General features: G+C 40.6%; 1 protein-coding gene across 1 annotated transcript; it reads left to right on the top strand.

Annotated features, from left to right (window-relative positions):
- Nucleotides 1-448: 448 nt before the first annotated feature.
- Nucleotides 449-8,847, top strand: LOC125538245 (nicotinate phosphoribosyltransferase 2-like). Its single transcript, XM_048701519.1, has 15 exons — nt 449-772; nt 2,388-2,532; nt 2,885-3,004; nt 3,128-3,262; nt 3,490-3,551; nt 3,698-3,773; nt 4,379-4,480; nt 4,551-4,667; nt 5,610-5,668; nt 6,310-6,484; nt 6,735-6,869; nt 6,954-7,052; nt 7,274-7,382; nt 8,245-8,357; nt 8,479-8,847. The coding sequence occupies exons 1-15, from the start codon at nt 597-599 to the stop codon at nt 8,554-8,556; spliced, it is 1,701 nt and encodes a 566-aa protein (XP_048557476.1). The 5' UTR covers nt 449-596; the 3' UTR covers nt 8,557-8,847.
- The last annotated feature ends 10,048 nt before the right edge of the window (nt 8,848-18,895 follow it).

Raw genomic sequence — 18,895 nt, forward strand, 5'->3', positions numbered from 1 at the left:
TTTAATGGTGAAAACAACCGGTAAGAAGAGTGAAGGGTGACCCGTCGCAATTACTAATGATGTCATTTCTTAAACATTTCTTTTCAAGCGTGTACAATGGTACAACGATAATTCTTATGCTTGTAATTTACCGAGAATATTACTCCCTCCGATGCGCAGTTTTGAACTAAGATCTTAATTCAAAACTGATCTTAGTTCAAAACTGCGACCCTTAATTCAAAACTAGATTTTTCTTAGTCTGTGTTGAAACAATTTTTAGTAGCGCAACTGAACTAAATTCGACGAAATACTTGGGAATAAGAGCAAAACAAAGCTGATGAAAATTGATTTTACAAATCATCAAGCTTGTGAGGGCATATATGACATTACCAACTTCCAATGGTACACCTGTGAAACTTACCACCCCTATTATAAATACGTTGCCTGCTTCCAGCCAAACTTCCAAATTCCAAATCGGCCCCTGGCGTCTCCTCCTCCACCTCCTCCTTCCCCTCCCGGCCTCCAATTGTCCTCCTCCCGCCTCCCCTCCCCTCCAAGCTTCCCACGCCACAGCCCAGAGAACCCTAGCGGAAGCCTTTGCTCTCCAGAGCCCAAGGATGGAGGCGACGGCGCCTAGCGTGGGCGCCGGCGCCAATGGTTCCCTTGCGGCGGCGGCGAGGGCGCAGGTGGGGCCGCCCACGAACCCCATGGCCACGGCGCTGCTCACCGATCAGTACCAGTTTTCCATGGCCTACGCCTACTGGAAGGCCGGCAAGCACGCCGACCATGCCGTGTAAGCACCCCTCGCCTCTGCCTCGTGTTCTCCGCTTCGCGTGTCTCTGGTTCGGTTGTGCCGATTGGATTGGATCGACGGGTGGTGTGATCTGTTGCCAGTTGGTGAGTTGGTTGGTTCCGGGTTAGGTTCGGGGGAATGAATTGGCGAGAGGTCTGATATTTTTGGGTCATACTTGGATTGTTCCTGCAATTCTGTCATTGCTGTGGCGAATAGTTTGGTTTCAATCTATGCGGTAGTTTGGTTTTTGTTCTCGTGCAATTCTGTCATTATTTGGTATATAGTTATTGGTTAACACAGCGCAGTTTTGCGCTTTGATGTTTTATTATTTGGTAGTTCCTTGATTGGCTAACTGGTACTCTGGTTTTGCTCTCGGAAGCCGTCTTGCCTGTAGTTTTGATCATTTTCCTTGTCAGTAACTAAAAAAATGCTGTGCCCTGGTTTTACTTTATTTTTTCGAATTTTCACTCTTGCTGTGTGTGGCTGCGAAGTCTGGGGCTATCCTATTTTCGAAAAATAAACAGCTGAAGTGGCATTTTTTGGTTGGTTCTTGATTGTTCCGCTATGCATTACTTTGGAAAGCCCTTCTCAATGTGCATTGTTTAATTAATCTCTTTATATTGTCAAAATTGTGAGTTCAACTGTCGTTTATTGACTGGGCTTGCCATTGCTTTCATGTGGGTCCAGGTGTTCTTGTGTTAACAAAATTGGACTGGAGTTTCTTTTAGGATTTTTTTCCTCCATTGTTGTTTTAGTATGTAGCACCTCATGTGTGGATTCTAACATATAGGCACATCTATTTATTACTCCCTCTGTCCCATAATATAAAATCGTTTTTCAAGCTAACATAGCTTGAAAAACGATCTTATATTGTGAGACGGAGGGAGTATGTCATTGTGGGCTGTCTAGAACTTTTAGTGTTGATCAATATTTTCTAATTGGTGATATGATTTACTCCGGGTGCAGAGGAAACAAATGCATAGGGACATCTGAATGATGTCACAAGGTTGAATGAACTAGAATTTTCAGTGTGAACATGGAGTATTTTCTAAATGGTGGTATAATGTACTCCTTGTGCAGAGGAAACAAATGGATGTGGACATTAATGATGTGATGTGGTTGAATGAACAACGGACTTTGGTACTTGAGTAAACAAAGAGACTATTGGTTCTTGGGTTTCATATTTACTATTCTTGCGAGAGGAGGGACGGGGGTGGTATGTTATGCCAATTTTCAATTTTTTGAGAAGGGGAAAGTGACTGTTTTTGGACTTGGGGAAGTTACAAGAAGAGAAAAGTCTATGTAATTTTGTCATTGGCAGAATATTTGGGGAGAGAGGCACTTCTGTATATAGCTTTGAACAACATGACACTAAAACTCAGAAACTACCCAAAAATATATGAAAATTGAGTTAAAAGAGAAAAGTTAGTGAAGTTATTTTCTCTATGTTTGTATGGTCATATATATGCCTGTGTCGTTTGCTTTATCCAAATGGGCTCACATGGTGTGCTTTGATATCTGTTGAATCAATTTCAGTTAATATGGGCCTAAAATTTCAGCTAACAACCCAGACGTACTCAATTCCATGCTGATTTTGTTCCTTTTCATTTTGCAGGTTTGACCTGTACTTCAGGAAAAATCCATTTGGTGGAGAGTTTACTGTTTTTGCTGGTCTTGAAGAATGTATTAAATTCATTGCAAACTTTAAGTTCACGGAAGATGAGATTTCTTTCCTGCAGTCAGTAATGCCAATGTGTGAGGTATCATCTGGACACCGTATACATGTATTATATACAATATTCTTTCTTTCTTCAAATGGTAAAATAGGTTCTTAGATTAGCTGCTAGGTTATGAATATACCTTTTGGTTGGTCCTGTGTATTGGCAGGCTGATTAGCATGGGCTACAATAGGTCCAACTCAAATGCTAGATGTAAGAAAGTTTAACTTCAAACTTAGCGTGTCTTTCTTTTTTTGAAACGGAGGCAAAAACTTAGCGTGTTGTTTCTTGTATAAGCTATTCTTCACCCAACTTTTAGTATGCATATATGTAACACTCATTTGGTTATTTGATCTGAGAAACACTTATTTACTGATATAATTGCAATTTCTAGGATGCATTCTTTGATTATCTCCGGGGAATTGATTGCTCTGATGTGGAAGTGTACTCCATTCCTGAGGGCTCAGTAGTCTTTCCAAAAGTGCCCTTGATGAGAGTTGAGGGTCCAGTTGCTGTAAGTACAAAGCCCCTAACTAGCTGTTATGCGTAATAATGTCAGTCACAAACTTTAGTTCTGAGCATTAACTAAAACTTGAATTTTTGCTATGGCAACTTACTCTTGTTATAAAATCATCAGGTGGTTCAACTACTTGAGACTCCATTTGTAAATCTCATCAATTATGCCTCTTTGGTAACCACGAATGCTGCGCGGCACCGTCATGTTGCTGGAAAGTCAAAGGTTCTAATGGAATTTGGTTTAAGACGAGCGCAGGTGTGATGATCTTCTATCCTTTCTGCACCATTATTTCAGCTTTAATTTATACTCCCTCCATCCGAGAAAACCTGTCCCAAGCTTATTCCTCAAATGGATGTATCTAGCACTAACTTGGTGCTACATACATCCATTTGAGGGACAAGTTTTTCCGGACGGAGGGAGTACAAATATTAGGTATTTCCACATGTGAAATCTGAATTGTAGCTTTGGATTTATGTTTGCAGGGGCCTGATGGCGCAATAAGTGCTTCAAAGTATTGTTTTATGGGAGGCTTTGATGCAACCAGGTGAGTTCTTTCACATCAATGGAAGATCATATCTGTGCTCTATTTCCTTGTATCGTTTCGCTTCTCTTTTTCTCCTTAAACCTTTTATCTCCCAAAAATGTTAGTGTTGCTATAGTGCACCATTGGTTAATTTTATTCTCTTGCAGTAATGTATTGGCAGGACATCTATTTGGCATACCACTCCGTGGAACACATTCTCATGCTTATGTCAGCTCATATATGGTTAGTAAAATACAATTCCTGTTATTGATGAACAAAAGCTATTACATATGCAATAATGTGATATCATTGGAACCTTACCGTGCCTCTGTTCATCATGTAGTTTCATTAGTCAAACAATTCTTCACTACATTGGTTGCTGAGCCCCATGTCGTATCAGCATTGAAGTTTGAATATTTGTTGTCTCATCACACTAGCACTCAAATTATGATCCTGGTGACCATCTAGTTCATTCAATGATGGATATTGTTCAATCTTTATTTTTTTACATAACCTGCATCTGCATGTGCATATTATTTTTCTATTTTCCTAGCATACTAGTACTTTTTATCATTCTCCTTGCTAGTTTGCATTTTTGTGGACAATTGGTGTCTTTGCTTGCTAATTAACATGGTACAATATTTCAAACATACAGATACAAATCATTTTTTGAACATATTCTCTCGTATACACTTATGTGCAATGTCCGCAATATTTGGTACCGGCCCTTGCATTTGCATCTTTAGAAATCATCCTTACATATCTCTGGCATTCTGAAAGTTCTTTTTTCTGGCATCCATTGTTATTTTCATCGATGGCTGATTTGGCAATTGCTTTAAATCTTCCAGAGCCTTGATGAGATCCCAGACAGAACCCTAAGGAACAAAGATGGTTCAAAAATCTGCAAGGATTTTGTTAGTTTAGTGAAAGAGTGGCTTTGCAAGATTCAGGTACAATTGCAGAACTTTGCTGTGCAGTTTTCGCTTGTTGCAGCATTCTTATGTTACTTGTTGATTTCAGGCAGCAGATTCATTACGTAATGTATTTGGCGATACAAATCAAAGTGAGCTGGCTGCATTTGCATCATATGCGTTGGCTTTTCCAAGCAGCTTTCTAGCACTGGTGGACACATATGATGTGAGCTGTTAACTTATTGCAGCCTGCAACTTTTTCCCTTGTTGTTCTGCTGTTATTCATGTCTGAATGAGGCCTGAAACTTAGCACATAATAGGGTTTTGCATTGCTCTTCTCAAGCTCCTTTGTTGGTATTTTCTTAAAAATTACTAGGCTCTGTTATATCTCTGAGCTGTCTGGCTCTTGTATTTTAAAATAGAAGTTTATCCAACTTAGACATGGTTAGGATGTCAGCGCTGTTATTTGGATTGATTTGTTGCATCTGAGGTCACCTGCACCCATTAGTTCACGAAAATTGAAAAGTGTGTTTCACATTTTTAAATATAAAAAGATGTGAAAAAAATCCATGCATGTGCATACGGTATTATAGTATGCAAATTTTCGTGAGAAAATATGCCAATTTTGTGTTCAGGAACCTTTTATGTAGGGGATTTATTCTTTATCCAATCTCCACAGAGCACCAGAATGCATGTTTTGGCATCAAAATTGGCGGATACATGCTTCAATACTTCTTGTATATGTGTGATTTATTTCAAGAATTCTTAGAATGTCGACTTTTTTTAAGCCGGGAGCTCTTGCTTCTAAGCTTAGCTCGAAGTTAGGACATCAGTCTGGCTTTACTCCAGGAAGGTGTAGTCAACTATGTATTGATGTTTGCACTACAACTTTATCCTTGTTTTGTGTTGTCTAACAAATGATGACCATGCAAGTGTACGTACATGACCCATTCTCCTTCTTATACCATTTGCATTCTTCACCTGTAACATGTACTCCCTCCGTTCCGAATTACTTGTTGCAGGTATAGATGTATCTACATGTATTTTAGTTCTAGATACATCCATTTCTCCGACGAGTAATTTGAAACAGAGGGAGTATATTATTAGCTTATTTATGCTATCCCTGCATTATCTGGAGCACAATCTCACATTTTTTTTTTCTTTTTAGGTTATGCGAAGTGGGATTCCAAATTTCTGTGCGGTAGCTCTAGCACTCCATGACTTAGGGTATGTCAAACCTATTCTTGGACACCTATTCCATGTGCATTGGGTTATCAGTATTGGAGCTTGGCATATCTTGGAAGTTTGTACATAATAGAGTAGCTAATGTAGGCAAAGGCTCACGTACAAAAGACCCAAAGTGGTCGGACCCTGCGCAAGCGGGAGCTAAGTTCACTGGGCTGCCCTTTAGAGTAGCAAAATTCAGAAAATCCCTTATCCAAGAAATTACAAATGAAGCTAAAGTTTATCAGAAACTCCATCCCAGTGATATCAAATTTAGGAGTGGTTTAATCTTACAACAACTTTCTGATTATATGCTTAAGCCCTCCCAAACAAGTTTCTGTCAGATTCACGTGTACTTGCAAAATAATCCATAATATCCCAGTACTCTGGATCCCCTCGTGCTGTTGTAATCTAAAGATGACATCTACTCCCTCCGTCCAATAATGTAATACATTTTTTGGCACTACACTAGTGTCAAAAAATATCTTACATGATGGGACGGAGGGAGTATTTGTTTTGGTCTTTAATGTTCTGTTTTTTTAGTCATGGAAAATGTTATAAATTACTTAATCATGTGGTCATTGTTTTGGTAAAAAAATCATTGAAACAATCAGTTTGGATAAATATATATATTTCTTTTGTAGGTACAAGGCATCTGGTATCAGATTAGACTCTGGTGATCTAGCCTATCTGTCTATTGAAACTCGAAAAGTTTTTCATGCAATAGAAAAGGAATTCAATATACCTGGTTTCGGGAAGATGATCATTACTGCTAGCAATGACCTGAATGAGGAAACAATTGATGCTCTGAACAAGCAGGTAAAATGCTGTCTCATTATTGAGTGACTTGACGACAAGTTCTCTTACACCTCTCTCTTAAGCACCTTGCATTGTACACAACTTTACAATGAAGTGAGATGACAATACATCAAGAACTTCGTGTCATGTACTTATGATGTTATATGCGTCTGTGTGTAGTTCTGTGGCGCTAATGATCATGAACTACATAATTTTTCTTTATTTTATTTTCATATGCCTATGGGGTTACAAATTTTTATCTTCTTTACAGGGTCATGAAGTTGATGCCTTTGGAATCGGAACTTATCTTGTAACGTGTTATTCCCAAGCTGCTCTTGGATGTGTCTTTAAGCTAGTTGAGATCAACAGTAGACCTCGTATCAAACTTTCTGAGGATGTGGCAAAAGTATGTTTGCTGTTTACACCCTGAAAAAGATTTGCATAATTTTACTTCCCTGATACTTAATGATGGTGTCATGTTATGTTGCAGGTCTCTATTCCATGCAAAAAGCGGTGTTTCAGATTGTATGGAAAAGAAGGCTATCCGTTGGTAGACATCATGATACGTGAAAGTGAACCATCACCAAAGGTAACAATGCACGCGTGTTCTCTATTCAGATGTGAGGTTCTATACTTGTCATACTATTGTCAATCATAATCTACCTTAGAATGGAGTATACTGAGTCGATCATATGCTTCACATTGTTGTCATGCGACTGTCTTCACCTTTCATATCCTTTGTTGACTTCATCTATAGTGTCTTGTTCTTATTTATTTTTAACTGAACTTCACATCTTTGAAATATTCCAGGCAGGAGAGAGAATTCTTTGCCGCCATCCGTTCCTTGAATCCAAGAGGGCTTATGTTGTCCCCCAGCATGTTGAGGAGCTGCTACATTGCTACTGGCCTGGGAGTTCAGGTATGGACCTCTTATCATTTACAGCGATGAGTTTTCTTCGAAAAACCTCAAAAGGCAGGAGCTCTGCAATTCACTATAGAGGATATGCTGGGTCTTGTAATGGAATCGGCCAAACTCACAAAGTCCGCATTCAGGTTACCCCTGAAATAAAACAACAAGGCAACTGCAGTTGGCTTGCCTGCACTCATGCATCCAACAACAGGCAACAGAATACCAGGGGCAGCCTTGCCACACTTGACGTCCAACTGGACAACACCCCCAGCCACACTCCCACTACTCCTAACATGCCCGGAACTAGTTATTTCTTGCAGCAACTTTGTCCACCATGGCTAATTCGGAAAGTGGTTGCTGAACGAGTAATTAGGATCACTATACGTTGGCTAATTCAGAAAGTGGTTGCCGAACGAGTAATTAGGATAACTATACGTTGGCTAATTTGTAAAGTGGTTGCCGAACGAGTAATCAGGATCACTATACGATGGGGTTGTTTTGTTGCATAACAGCCATTCAAATCACGAAATCTGTTAAAAAGAAAGGAGGTGGCATGAAAGGCTCACCTGAACCAGTTATCTTGTAGTAGTATTTTCTAGTGCTCTGTGGTGTTGATATTTTCCTAGACTTGATGTAGAAAGATCAACCACCTCTTAGTGTTGCATCGTCCAACCCTGAGTGGTGGAAGGCTAGCTATTTGGATTAGTGCCTGCTTCTTAATGCAAAGACGTGCTTCCATGCACGGTGGAGAAAACGGGGACACTGGAGCTGGTGATTGCAAAAGTGGAACAAGCCTGTTAAACTGTGGACCGTAGTAGTATTGTCAGTGGATTAAACATGAATTATATGTGTACATCTGTGTTGTGTGCAGATAAACCTAGAGCAGAGCTGCCCCCGCTGCTGAAGATCAGAAGCCGCTGTATGCAACAGCTCGAAAAACTTCGACCGGATCACATCAGACGGCTAAATCCGACACCTTACAAGGTTGTGATTTTGAAATCTTCATTTATTTACATTTGTTTGTTTCTTACCATATCACTTGAGTCGTAACTTTGGTCTTTCACAAAAAGAGAGTCGTAACTTAAATCTTCTTGACTTGGAGCAGGTGAGTGTGAGTGCAAAGCTGTACGAGTTCATCCATTACCTATGGCTGAACGAGGCGCCAGTAGGCGAATTACAGTAGATGGCTGCACAAGTTGGAGTCAGACGACATTCTTGCAAGCATAGCAATTGCAATACGTTATACTACGTCAAAGAAAAGTTAGAGCTCTGTTGTTGTACAACATGGCGATCCATCAGCTCAATAGCCCCATCTCGTAGAATTTCATTCTTGATACCCAATTTCCATTTGTACAAATTCATTGCCAGTATAAAGGCAGGCAGATCAGTTTACTACCCCTTGGCTGGTGGAATACTATATATATGAGGTGTTATGGAATTACTGTATTAAAGAATAAGAATCAGTTGAGAGGAACATGGTTGTTGCTTTGCAGCACGCACCGACACATTTGCAGGCTATACTCGTTGGAAACACAACGAGAGTGTAGCGAGGCTGAAACTTGAGGACGGTACACCATGTGTCGGCTCTAGTTTTGATCTGGCTTGGCTTATTTATGCGAGGCTACCTGGAGATGAATACAAACGACGCACTCAAACAGCGAGCAGAAAAGGACGGGTGCCGTGCTTTCCAACTACCGCTGTACTCCGTATCACACAATGTAGCAAGCTGAACATATTGGATTGGTTGGTGATGCCGATTGTGATTGTTTTACTAAATAAATGGCTCTTTTGATTCGAAAAAAATAACCCCACAGGAATTCTATACGGCGTGAGGGCAGTGTGGAGTAGTAGATCTCGAGTTGAGCACCACCATTTGCTCTCTTACGCACGGTGGCAACCCCTTGTGACAAGGTGGCCTCGTGTAGGCATCACCAAGCCTTGTTGAAAACAATATTACCAAAAAAAGCCTTGTTTTTTATAATCAATACCATGATATATTTATAGTAGCAAATTGTACATGGTAGAGATACATGAGCTAACTACAACGATTACAAAATAAAGTCTAAAAGAAACGAGCAAATCTTCGAGATCTTCGAACTCTTCCTTCCAGAAGACAGCCGTAGGAACATAACAAAAGTATCAAACCACAGACTTGTAAATACCAACGAGGGTTCTCCCAATGATAGAGATGCACGCACGTCGCCACTAAGTAATTAATCAATATCGGCAAGAGTACCAACACCAGTATTCCAGGGATAAAAAATAGAATAACCAGGTCGACGTCGCTGGGAGCCGAGAGTACGAATCACCATTGTTGAGGACGTAGCAGTCGGGACAGATATTGCGACAACAATCCTCCTCGTGGCGACCATGAGAAAAAGAATCTAAAACTGATCTGGCGAAGCAAGATCTGAAGGACCATACCTAGACAAATTTAATCTTCCAACACCACCATTGACGTCGGGGAAAAGATCTCATCATGGAACGAAGGGATGAAGATTATTTATTGTAGACGATGGCATCTCCAACGAAGAAGATGACTATCAAAACCCTAAATCAATTTAATGAAAACACTACTATTATTAAGAACTCCACTCATAGATCGGGTTCCCCACCCCTCACGACATCGGCAAGGCCGGCCGGAGGAGGGGGAACCGATCTATGGTGGAGGCGGAGGTGATGGCGGCGGCTAGGTCTTTTTCAGAAGGAGGTGGCGGCGGCAATCAACTAACGGGCCCCACCGTTGCGTTTCTTGCCTCTCTCTGGTTTCCCTTCTCCAAAAAAAGAAGCCTTGTTGAAAACACACCACCCGCCGATTACTTAGAGCATCTAGAGCCGGACTTGGCAAATCCGCCCCACTATACGTCCGCGGACGCACCGGGCATGCCAGCAGACGCATCCGGACGGGCCCTCATATCTCGTGTCCGGCATCCAAATATCGCAAAATCCATGCACGTCGATTATACACGCTAATGCCACACGTAAATAACAAATGTTGGTACCGAAAATACAGTGTTTACATAAAATTTATTTTAAATGCACAACTCAAACATCAGCTCTTTGGTTTCCATTATGGGTCCACATATGCTCCACAAGATCACCGAGTAGTTACGCGCGCACATGATGATCTCGAAGATTTTGATGCATCTGTAGGAAGTTCATAAGTTGAGCTGCATCTTGATCTTCCAGGATTTAAACTTGTTCTCCATGCGCTTCAAAATCATTGGTTTGGGCAACATCGTCACCCTCATCCTCGACAATCATATTGTGCAAAGTAACACAACATGTCATGAGCTACCACAAAGTTTCTCCACATCATTGCAGCCCCCACGAACAATTCCTCAACGAGCTTGAAGCATTCTGAATGCCCTCTCCACGTCACTCCTAGTTGCTTCTTGCATTGTTGCAAAGTGTCTTTGATTCTTGCCTCGTGGTTCGGATATGGTCTTCACAAATGCCGCCCACTGATGATAGATGCCATCAGCAAAATAGTATCACATGTTGTAGTCACGGCCATTGACGGTGCAGTTACACGGCGGTGACTCCCCATTGCAAAGCCTCCTGAACATCGAAGATCGTTGAAGCACGTTGATGTCGTTGTGAGAACCCGACATTCCAAAGAAAGCATGCCAAATCCATAAGTCAGGTGATGCCAGTGCTTCTAGTATGATGGTGGCCTCTTTGGTGTGCCCTTGATGCATTCCCGACAAACCCTTGGGGCAGTTCTTCCATTGCCAATGCATGCAATCAATTGATCCGAGCATTCCTAGAAACCCTCTAGCCTCTCCAATAGCCAACAACTTCTCTATGTCCTGCGCATTTGATTCTCTCAGATACTCTGCTCTAAACACCTGCAAGACGGCGCAGGCAAACTTGACAGCAGTCTTCAGGCATGTGCTCCCCCCATCCTGACCATCTCACCAATGACATCTGCGGCAGTCCCAAGTGCAAGCATCCTCAGAGAGCCGTGCACTTATTCTTAGCAGAGAAAGAAAGTTGGCCGCATCAATCCATTGTGGGCTTGAAGTAGTCATCGTGTGCCTCCACTCCCTCCACAATTCACAAAAAACAATGATTTCTGCATGCGAAAATGATGCTGAAGCCATGGATCATTCAGGAAATTTGGGTTTGGAGCAAAGTAGTCCTTTTGTATTAGCCGTGCTCTGGTCACCCTATCCCGATTGATCACTCTCCCTTTGATTGGGCCCTTGAAGTTGAAATATGCTCCACTTGCTGGTCCATTTCCTCTTGCATGCCCATGAGCATGACCATGTCCACTTCTTCATCTGAATCCGAGGAATCGAAGAACTCATCTTGAATCATTTGATCAAGCTCCGCCAGTCTATACTCCTCGTCCGACGGAGCATCGAAATTCATCATCTTCACTTAAAAAATCCACAGAAACAGGTTGGACAATGTGTCGAGCACATAGAGTGCAAGGGGGAGCCTGGGAGTTGCCGAATGTACCGTGGTGGCGTCCCGGCCGGCGACGACACCCCCGACGACAAGGATGGAAGAGAGGAGTGTTGTGCCGGTGCTGGCGACGCAGAGGCTCGGAATGAATGCGGAGCGCGAGCGACGACGGAGCTATGAGACGTACGTCACGGAGGGGGGAGAAAAGAGTAGAGAGCAAATGGATCCAATAGGTTGGGGGGGTGGATTTTGTCAATCTGAGGTGGGGTATGGCTGTCAGGTCCAACGTGGCGGATGCGCCCGGGCGCCCCTATATCTGCCCCATATTTGGGCTGGATGTGAGGAGTGTCGGTCATCCCAGGCGTTTGACGCCTGTTTGGGTCGAATTTTTGTGACCGATCAGTGACCGGGTCTTTCGCCCGAGAATTTGAGGCGGGTTTGGGGCGCTTGGCTGTAGATGCTCTTACCAAGCATAAAACCCATGAACCGCATGATTGACCGGACGAAAATCTCCAACGGGCAACATATCGCCACACTTCTATAACACAGAGAAACCCTCAATGAGAACACCTCAGCTAAAGACAACAAACACCATCAAATTCATGGACACGAGCCAAAAATGACATGAGGATGGCCTAAAAGACCCGGGATCACCGTCAACCAATTGTGGATGCCTTTCCTATGACATCACACTTCTTGCCATTTCTCCTAACAGTGTGTTTGTCTCGGGGGAAGTAGTATTAGGTAATGGAAATTAGGAGGGTGTAGCACTTAAAGTCCCTATTTTGACTGCGGGGCAGGGGAATTAAAGAGGGAATGGGAAAGGGAGTTATGGGTCCAACCCCCCTTATCTCTTTTCTCGGGGCATGATAATTGAGTGAGGGAAAGGGAAACGAGAGAAAAAAGCTATTGTCATGTTCGTTGCTCCCGCCCCGTGATACGTCTCCAACGTATCTATAATTTTTGATTGCTCCATGCTATATTATCTACTGTTTTGAATGTTTATGGGCTTTATTATACACTTTTATATCATTTTTGGGACTAACCTATTAATCCAGAGCCCAGTGTCAGTTTCTGTTTTTACCCTGTTTTAGGGTTTCGAAGAAAAGGAAAATCAAACAGAGTCCAATTGACCTGAAACTTCACGGAACTCATTTTTGGAAGGAAAGAAGCCCAGAAGACTTGAAGTGCACGTCGGGGGACCTGCGAGAAGGCCATGAGGCAGGGGGGCGCGCCCACCCCCTGGGCGCGCCCTCCACCCTCGTGGGCCCCTCGTGGCCCCCCTGACGTACTTCTCCCGCCTATATATCTCCATATACCCTAAAAACATCGGGGAGCACAATAGATCGGGAGTTCCGCCGCCAGAAGCCTCCGTAGCCACCGAAAACCAATCTAGACCCGTTCCGACACCTTGCCGGAGGGGGCAATCCTTCTCCGGTGTCCATCTTCATCATCCCGATGCTCTCCATGACGAGGAGGGAGTAGTTCTCCCTCGGGGCTGAGGGTATGTACCAGTATCTATGTGTTTGATCTCTCTTTCTCTCGTGTTCTTGAGGTGATACGATCTTGATGTATCGCGAGCTTTGCTATTATATTTGGATCCTATGATGTTTCTTCCCCCCTCTACTCTCTTGTAATGAATTGAGTTTCCCGTTTGAAGTTATCTTATCGGATTGAGTCTTTAAAGATTTGAGGACACTTATTGTATGTCTTGCCGTGGATATCTGTGGTGACAATGGGATATCACGTGATTCACTTGATGTATGTTTTGGTGATCAACTTGCGGGTTCCGCCCATGAACCTATGCATAGGGGTTGGCACATGTTTTCATCGTGATTCTTCGGTAAAAACTTTGGGGCACTCTTTGAGGTCCTATGTGTTGGTTGAATAGATGAATCTGAGATTGTGTGATGCATATCGTATAATCATACCCACGGATACTTGAGGTGACATTGGAGTATCTAGGTGACATTATGGTTTTGGTTGATTTGTGTCTTAAGGTGTTATTCTAGTACGAACTCTAGGGCTGTTTGTGACACTTATAGGAATAGCCCAATGGATTGATTGGAAAGAATAACTTTGAGGTGGTTTCGTACCCTACCATAATCTCTTCATTCGTTCTCCGCTATTAGTGACTTTGGAGTGACTCTTTGTTGCATGTTGAGGGATAGTTATGTGATCCGATTATGTTAGTATTGTTGAGGGAACTTGCACTAGCGAAAGTATGAACCCTAGGCCTTGTTTCCACACATTGCAATACCTTTTACGCTCACTTTTATCATTAGTTACCTTGCTGTTTTTATATTTTCAGATTACAAATACCTTTATCTACCATCCATATTGCACTTGTATCACCATCTCTTCGCCGAACTAGTGCACCTATACAATTTACCATTGTATTGGGTGTGTTGGGGACACAAGAGACTCTTTGTTATTTGGTTGCAGGGTTGCTTGAGAGAGACCATCTTCATCCTACGCCTCCTACGGATTGATAAACCTTAAGTCATCCACTTGAGGGAAATTTGCTACTGTCCTACAAACCTCTGCACTTGGAGGCCCAACAACGTCTACAAGAAGAAGGTTGTGTAGTAGACATCAAGCTCTTTTCTAGCGCCGTTTCCGGGGAGGTTAGCGCTTGAAGGTATATCTTTAGATCTTGCAATCGAGTCTTTTAGTTTCTTGTTTTATCACTAGTTTAGTTTATAAAAGAAAACTATAAAAAATGGAATTGAGTTTGTCTCATACGCTTCACATTTTTAATATCTTTCTTGAGTATGATGGAAAGGATAATTGTGCTCATGTGCTAGAAGAAGAAATCTATAAAATGTTTGGCACTAAATCTTTGAATGATGAGCATGATTGCAATGTTGTTACTACGAATTCTTTGAATATCCATGATACTAATGATGATTGCACTAGTTATGATGAAAATGTCTCCTATAAACATGTCAATTTTTGTGGAGTACATTGGGTTTGTAAGTATACACCAAATAGGGAAGATAGATATTGCAAGAGGCATAAGTACTTAGAAACTAAATTGTTGCAAGAAGAGCTAGATGAATGTGCTGAAAATTTAAATTATGTTGGCCATGCTTGTGAGCTTTGCAATGAACATGATCATTTCAATACCCAATGCAAATTGTTTCATGATCGTATCGTGCCCAAAAATTGTGATGACTTGATTTCCCTTACACATTATAATGAACTTAGTTTGCTTATGGGTTATGAAGAAATGAAACGTATAACTAAGCATCTTCCAGAATTTGCCCGTTATAAACTTCTTGATTTTGATCTAGAGGAAATTTATATGTATTGTGCGGTGAATTGTATTGAAAATCCTTATATTGCCAACTACATAAAGAAAAGAAAACAAATAGAAGATGAAGAGAATACTAATGAAAGGGAAGAGACTTCCCAATATCCTCCTATTATTTCTTATGATGAATTAGGTAACGAGGAGGAGCCTCCTATTCAACCAATCTCATTAATAAGGAGCTCCAAAAAGAGGATTGAACCCACACATGATGTGGTGAAGAAGAAGAAAAGAAAAAGGAAGAGAGGTAAAAAGATATCTCTCCTAAATAGTGCTACTCCTATTACTATTGTGCCTCATGAAAATATAATTGTGGAATATAATGATACTTCTTATGATCTTGAAAATCTTTTTGGCACTTGCTTGGAAGAATATTATAATTGCTATACTATTGGTGCTATCCATACTATTAATGATGGGAGTGATTATGCTTATGATATGAAAAGGCCCAAGCTTGGGGATGCTATGTTTGATGAAGATGATGTTTTCAAGACTATATTTTCTGCAATTAATGTTTTTCCCAAGCTTGGGGATGCTACGTTTGATGAAGATGATATTTTTAGTCTCCCAAGTTTTGATATGAAAATTTATAATGATGATAGCATGCCTCCTACTTATGATGATTATTGTGATGATACTTATGCTATAAAAAGTAGTGATTATATTTATAAAACTTGTCATGATTATGATTACCCCTTCTCTGAACATTACTCTTTTAATGTGGAAACAATTTATAGTATTCGAGTCTCTTATGATACTCCCACTATTCCGATTGAGAAGAATTTTGCTTGTGTGGAGAGTAGTAAAATTTCTATGCTTGTAGATCATGAAAATAATGCTTTAGGTGCTGGTTATATTGTTGAATTCATTCATGATGCTACTGAAAATTATTATGAGGGAGGAATATATACTTGTAGGAATTGCAATAATATCAAGTTTCCTCTCTATGTGCTTAAAGTTTTAAAGTTATGCTTGTTTTGCCTTCCTATGCTAGTTGATTATTGCTCCCATAATTTGTTTGCTCACAAAATCCCTATGCATAGGAAGTGGGTTAGACTTAAATGTGCTAGTCATATTATTCATGATGCTCTCTTTATGTTTCAATTCTTATCTTTTATGTGAGCATCGTTGAAATCATCATGCCTAGCTAGGGGCGTTAAACTTTAGCGCTTGTTGGGAGGCAACCCAACTTCATTTTTATTCCTTGCCTTTTGTTCCTGTTTAGTAATAAATAATTCATCTAGCCTCTGTTTATATGTGGTTTTATGCATTTAATTAGTGTTTGTGCCAAGTAGAACCTTTGGGAAGACTTGGGGGAAGTCTTTGCGATCATGCTGTAAAAAACAGAAACTTTAGCGCTCACGAGAATTGCTGCCATTTTTATTGGAGAGGGATTTAGTTAATTCTTTTTGAAGATGATTAATAGATAAATTCCTCAGGTCCAGAAATTTATTTTAGAATTTTATGAGTTCCAGAAGTATACGTTTGATTCAGATTACTACAGACTGTTCTGTTTTTGACAGATTCTGTTTTTCGTGTGTTGTTTGCTTATTTTGATGAATCTATGGCTAGTAAAAGAGTTTATAAACCATAGGGAAGTTGGAATACAGTAGGTTTAACACCAATATAAATAAAGAATGAGTTAATTACAGTACCTTGAAGTAGTGTTTTGTTTTCTTTCGCTAACGGAGCTTACAAGTTTTCTGTTAAGTTTTGTGTTGTGAAGTTTTCAAGTTTTGGGTAAGGATTCGATGGACTATGGAATAAGGAGTGGAAAGAGCCTAAGATTGGGGATGCACGAGGCACCCCAAGGTAATATTCAAGGATAGCCAAGAGCCTAAGCTTGGGGATGCCCCGGAAGGCATCCCCTCCTTCGTCTTCGTTCATCGGTAACTTTACTTGGAGCTATATTTTTATTCGCCACATGATATGTGTTTTGCTTGGAGCGTCAATTTATTATGTTAGAATTTTCTTGCTGTTATTTATAACAATGTTTTGCATCTTTTATTTCAATAAAAGTGGCATTGATAGCCCTTACTATGCCTATGTTACAAGTATACATGTTGCTGTTTGAAAACAGAAAGTTTACCGCTGTTGCAATAATTCCCTAGAAAATTCAGAACGTGATAAAATGTTGAAACATTTTGCATATTAAGCTCTGATCAATTTACTACAGTGGGAATTTTCTTTCATAATTTTTGGAGCTAGGGAAGTATGGATGTTGCAGCATTCTTTACAATCTATGCTGTTTAGGCAGATTGCTGTTATGTTTGCATTGTTTGCATATGTTTGCTTCTTTAATGATTCTATTTGAGGATAGGACTATTAAATATGCAGAGGCATTTAGTATGCAATGTTTAATAATAATTTTAGTGATTTTCTACAGTAGAGTATGATAAGGTTTTTGCAATGGTTTATACTAACTTATCTCACGAGTCCTTGTTGAGTTTTGTGTGGATGAAGCTTTTGAGATTTAGGGAGACCGTGATATGAGAGAAATTAAGGAGACACAAAAGCTCAAGCTTGGGTATGCCCAAGGCATCCCAAGATAATATTTCAAGAATTCTCAAGCATCTAAGCTTGGGGATGCCCCGGTTGGCATCCCACCTTTCTTCTTCAACAACTATCGGTTAGTTTCGGTTGATCCTAAGTTTTTGCTTCTTCACATGATGTTTTCCATTCTTAGAATGTCATTATATTTTTCTTTGCTTGATGTTTGAATAAAATACAAAGATCTTAAATTCTTAAATGTTAGAGAGTCTTAACATAGTTGCATAATTATTCAACTACTCATTGATCTTCACTTATATCTTTCGGAGTAGTTTGTCATTTGCTCTAGTGCTTCACTTATATCTTTTAGAGCATGGTGGTAGTTTTATTTTGAAGAAATAGATGAACTCTCATGCTTCACTTAGATTATTTTGAGAGTCTTAATAGCATGGTAATTTGTTTAAATTCCTAATATGCTAGGTATTCAAGAATAAAAAAAACTTTCATATAGAGTATTGAATACTAAGAGAAGTTTGATGCTTGATGATTGTTTTGAGATATGGAGGTAATAATATCAAAGTCGTGCTAGTTGAGTAGTTGTGAATTTGAGAAATGCTTGTGTTGAAGTCTGCAAGTCCCGTAGCATGCACGTATGGTAAACATTGTGTAACAAATTTGAAACATGAGGTGTTATTTGATTGTCTTCCTTATGAGTGGCGGTCGGGGACGAGCAATGGTCTTTTCCTACCAATCTATCCCCCTAGGAGCATGCGCGTAGTACCGAGGTTTTTGATGACTTGTAGATATTTGCAATAAGTATGTGAGTTCTTTATGACTAATGTTGAGTCCATGGATTATACGCACTCTCGCCCTTCCATCCTTGCTAGCCTCTTCGGTACCGTGCATTGCCCTTTCTCACATTGAGAGTTGGTGCAAACTTCGCCGGTGCATCCAAACCCCGTGATATGATACGCTCTATCACACATAAACCTCCTTATATCTTCGTCAAAACAGCCACCATACCTACCTATTATGGCATTTCCATAGCCATTCTGAGATATATTGCCATGCAACTTTCCACCATTCCGTTTATTATGACACGCATCATCATTGTCATATTGCTTTGCATGATCATGTAGTTGACATCGTATTTGTGGCAAAGACACCGTCCATAATTCTTCATACATGTCACACTTGATTCATCGCAATCCCGGTACACCGCCGGAGGCATTCATATAGAGTCATCTTGGTTCTAGTATCGAGTTGTAATCATTGAGTTGTAAATAAATAGAAGTGTGATGATCAT

Source organism: Triticum urartu, chromosome 2 (assembly GCF_003073215.2).
Source record: "Triticum urartu cultivar G1812 chromosome 2, Tu2.1, whole genome shotgun sequence".
Classification (NCBI taxonomy): Eukaryota; Viridiplantae; Streptophyta; class Magnoliopsida; order Poales; family Poaceae; genus Triticum; species Triticum urartu.

What these genes read in the sequence shown, in the direction of transcription:
- LOC125538245 (XM_048701519.1), top strand. Translation starts at nt 597, where the DNA reads ATGGAGGCGACGGCGCCTAGCGTGGGCGCCGGCGCCAATGGTTCCCTT. An exon ending in CTAGCACTCCATGACTTAGG is followed by an intron (nt 5,669 to 6,309) that starts GTATGTCAAACC and finishes TTTCTTTTGTAG; the next exon opens with GTACAAGGCATCTGGTATCA. An exon ending in AAAGTGAACCATCACCAAAG is followed by an intron (nt 7,053 to 7,273) that starts GTAACAATGCAC and finishes GAAATATTCCAG; the next exon opens with GCAGGAGAGAGAATTCTTTG.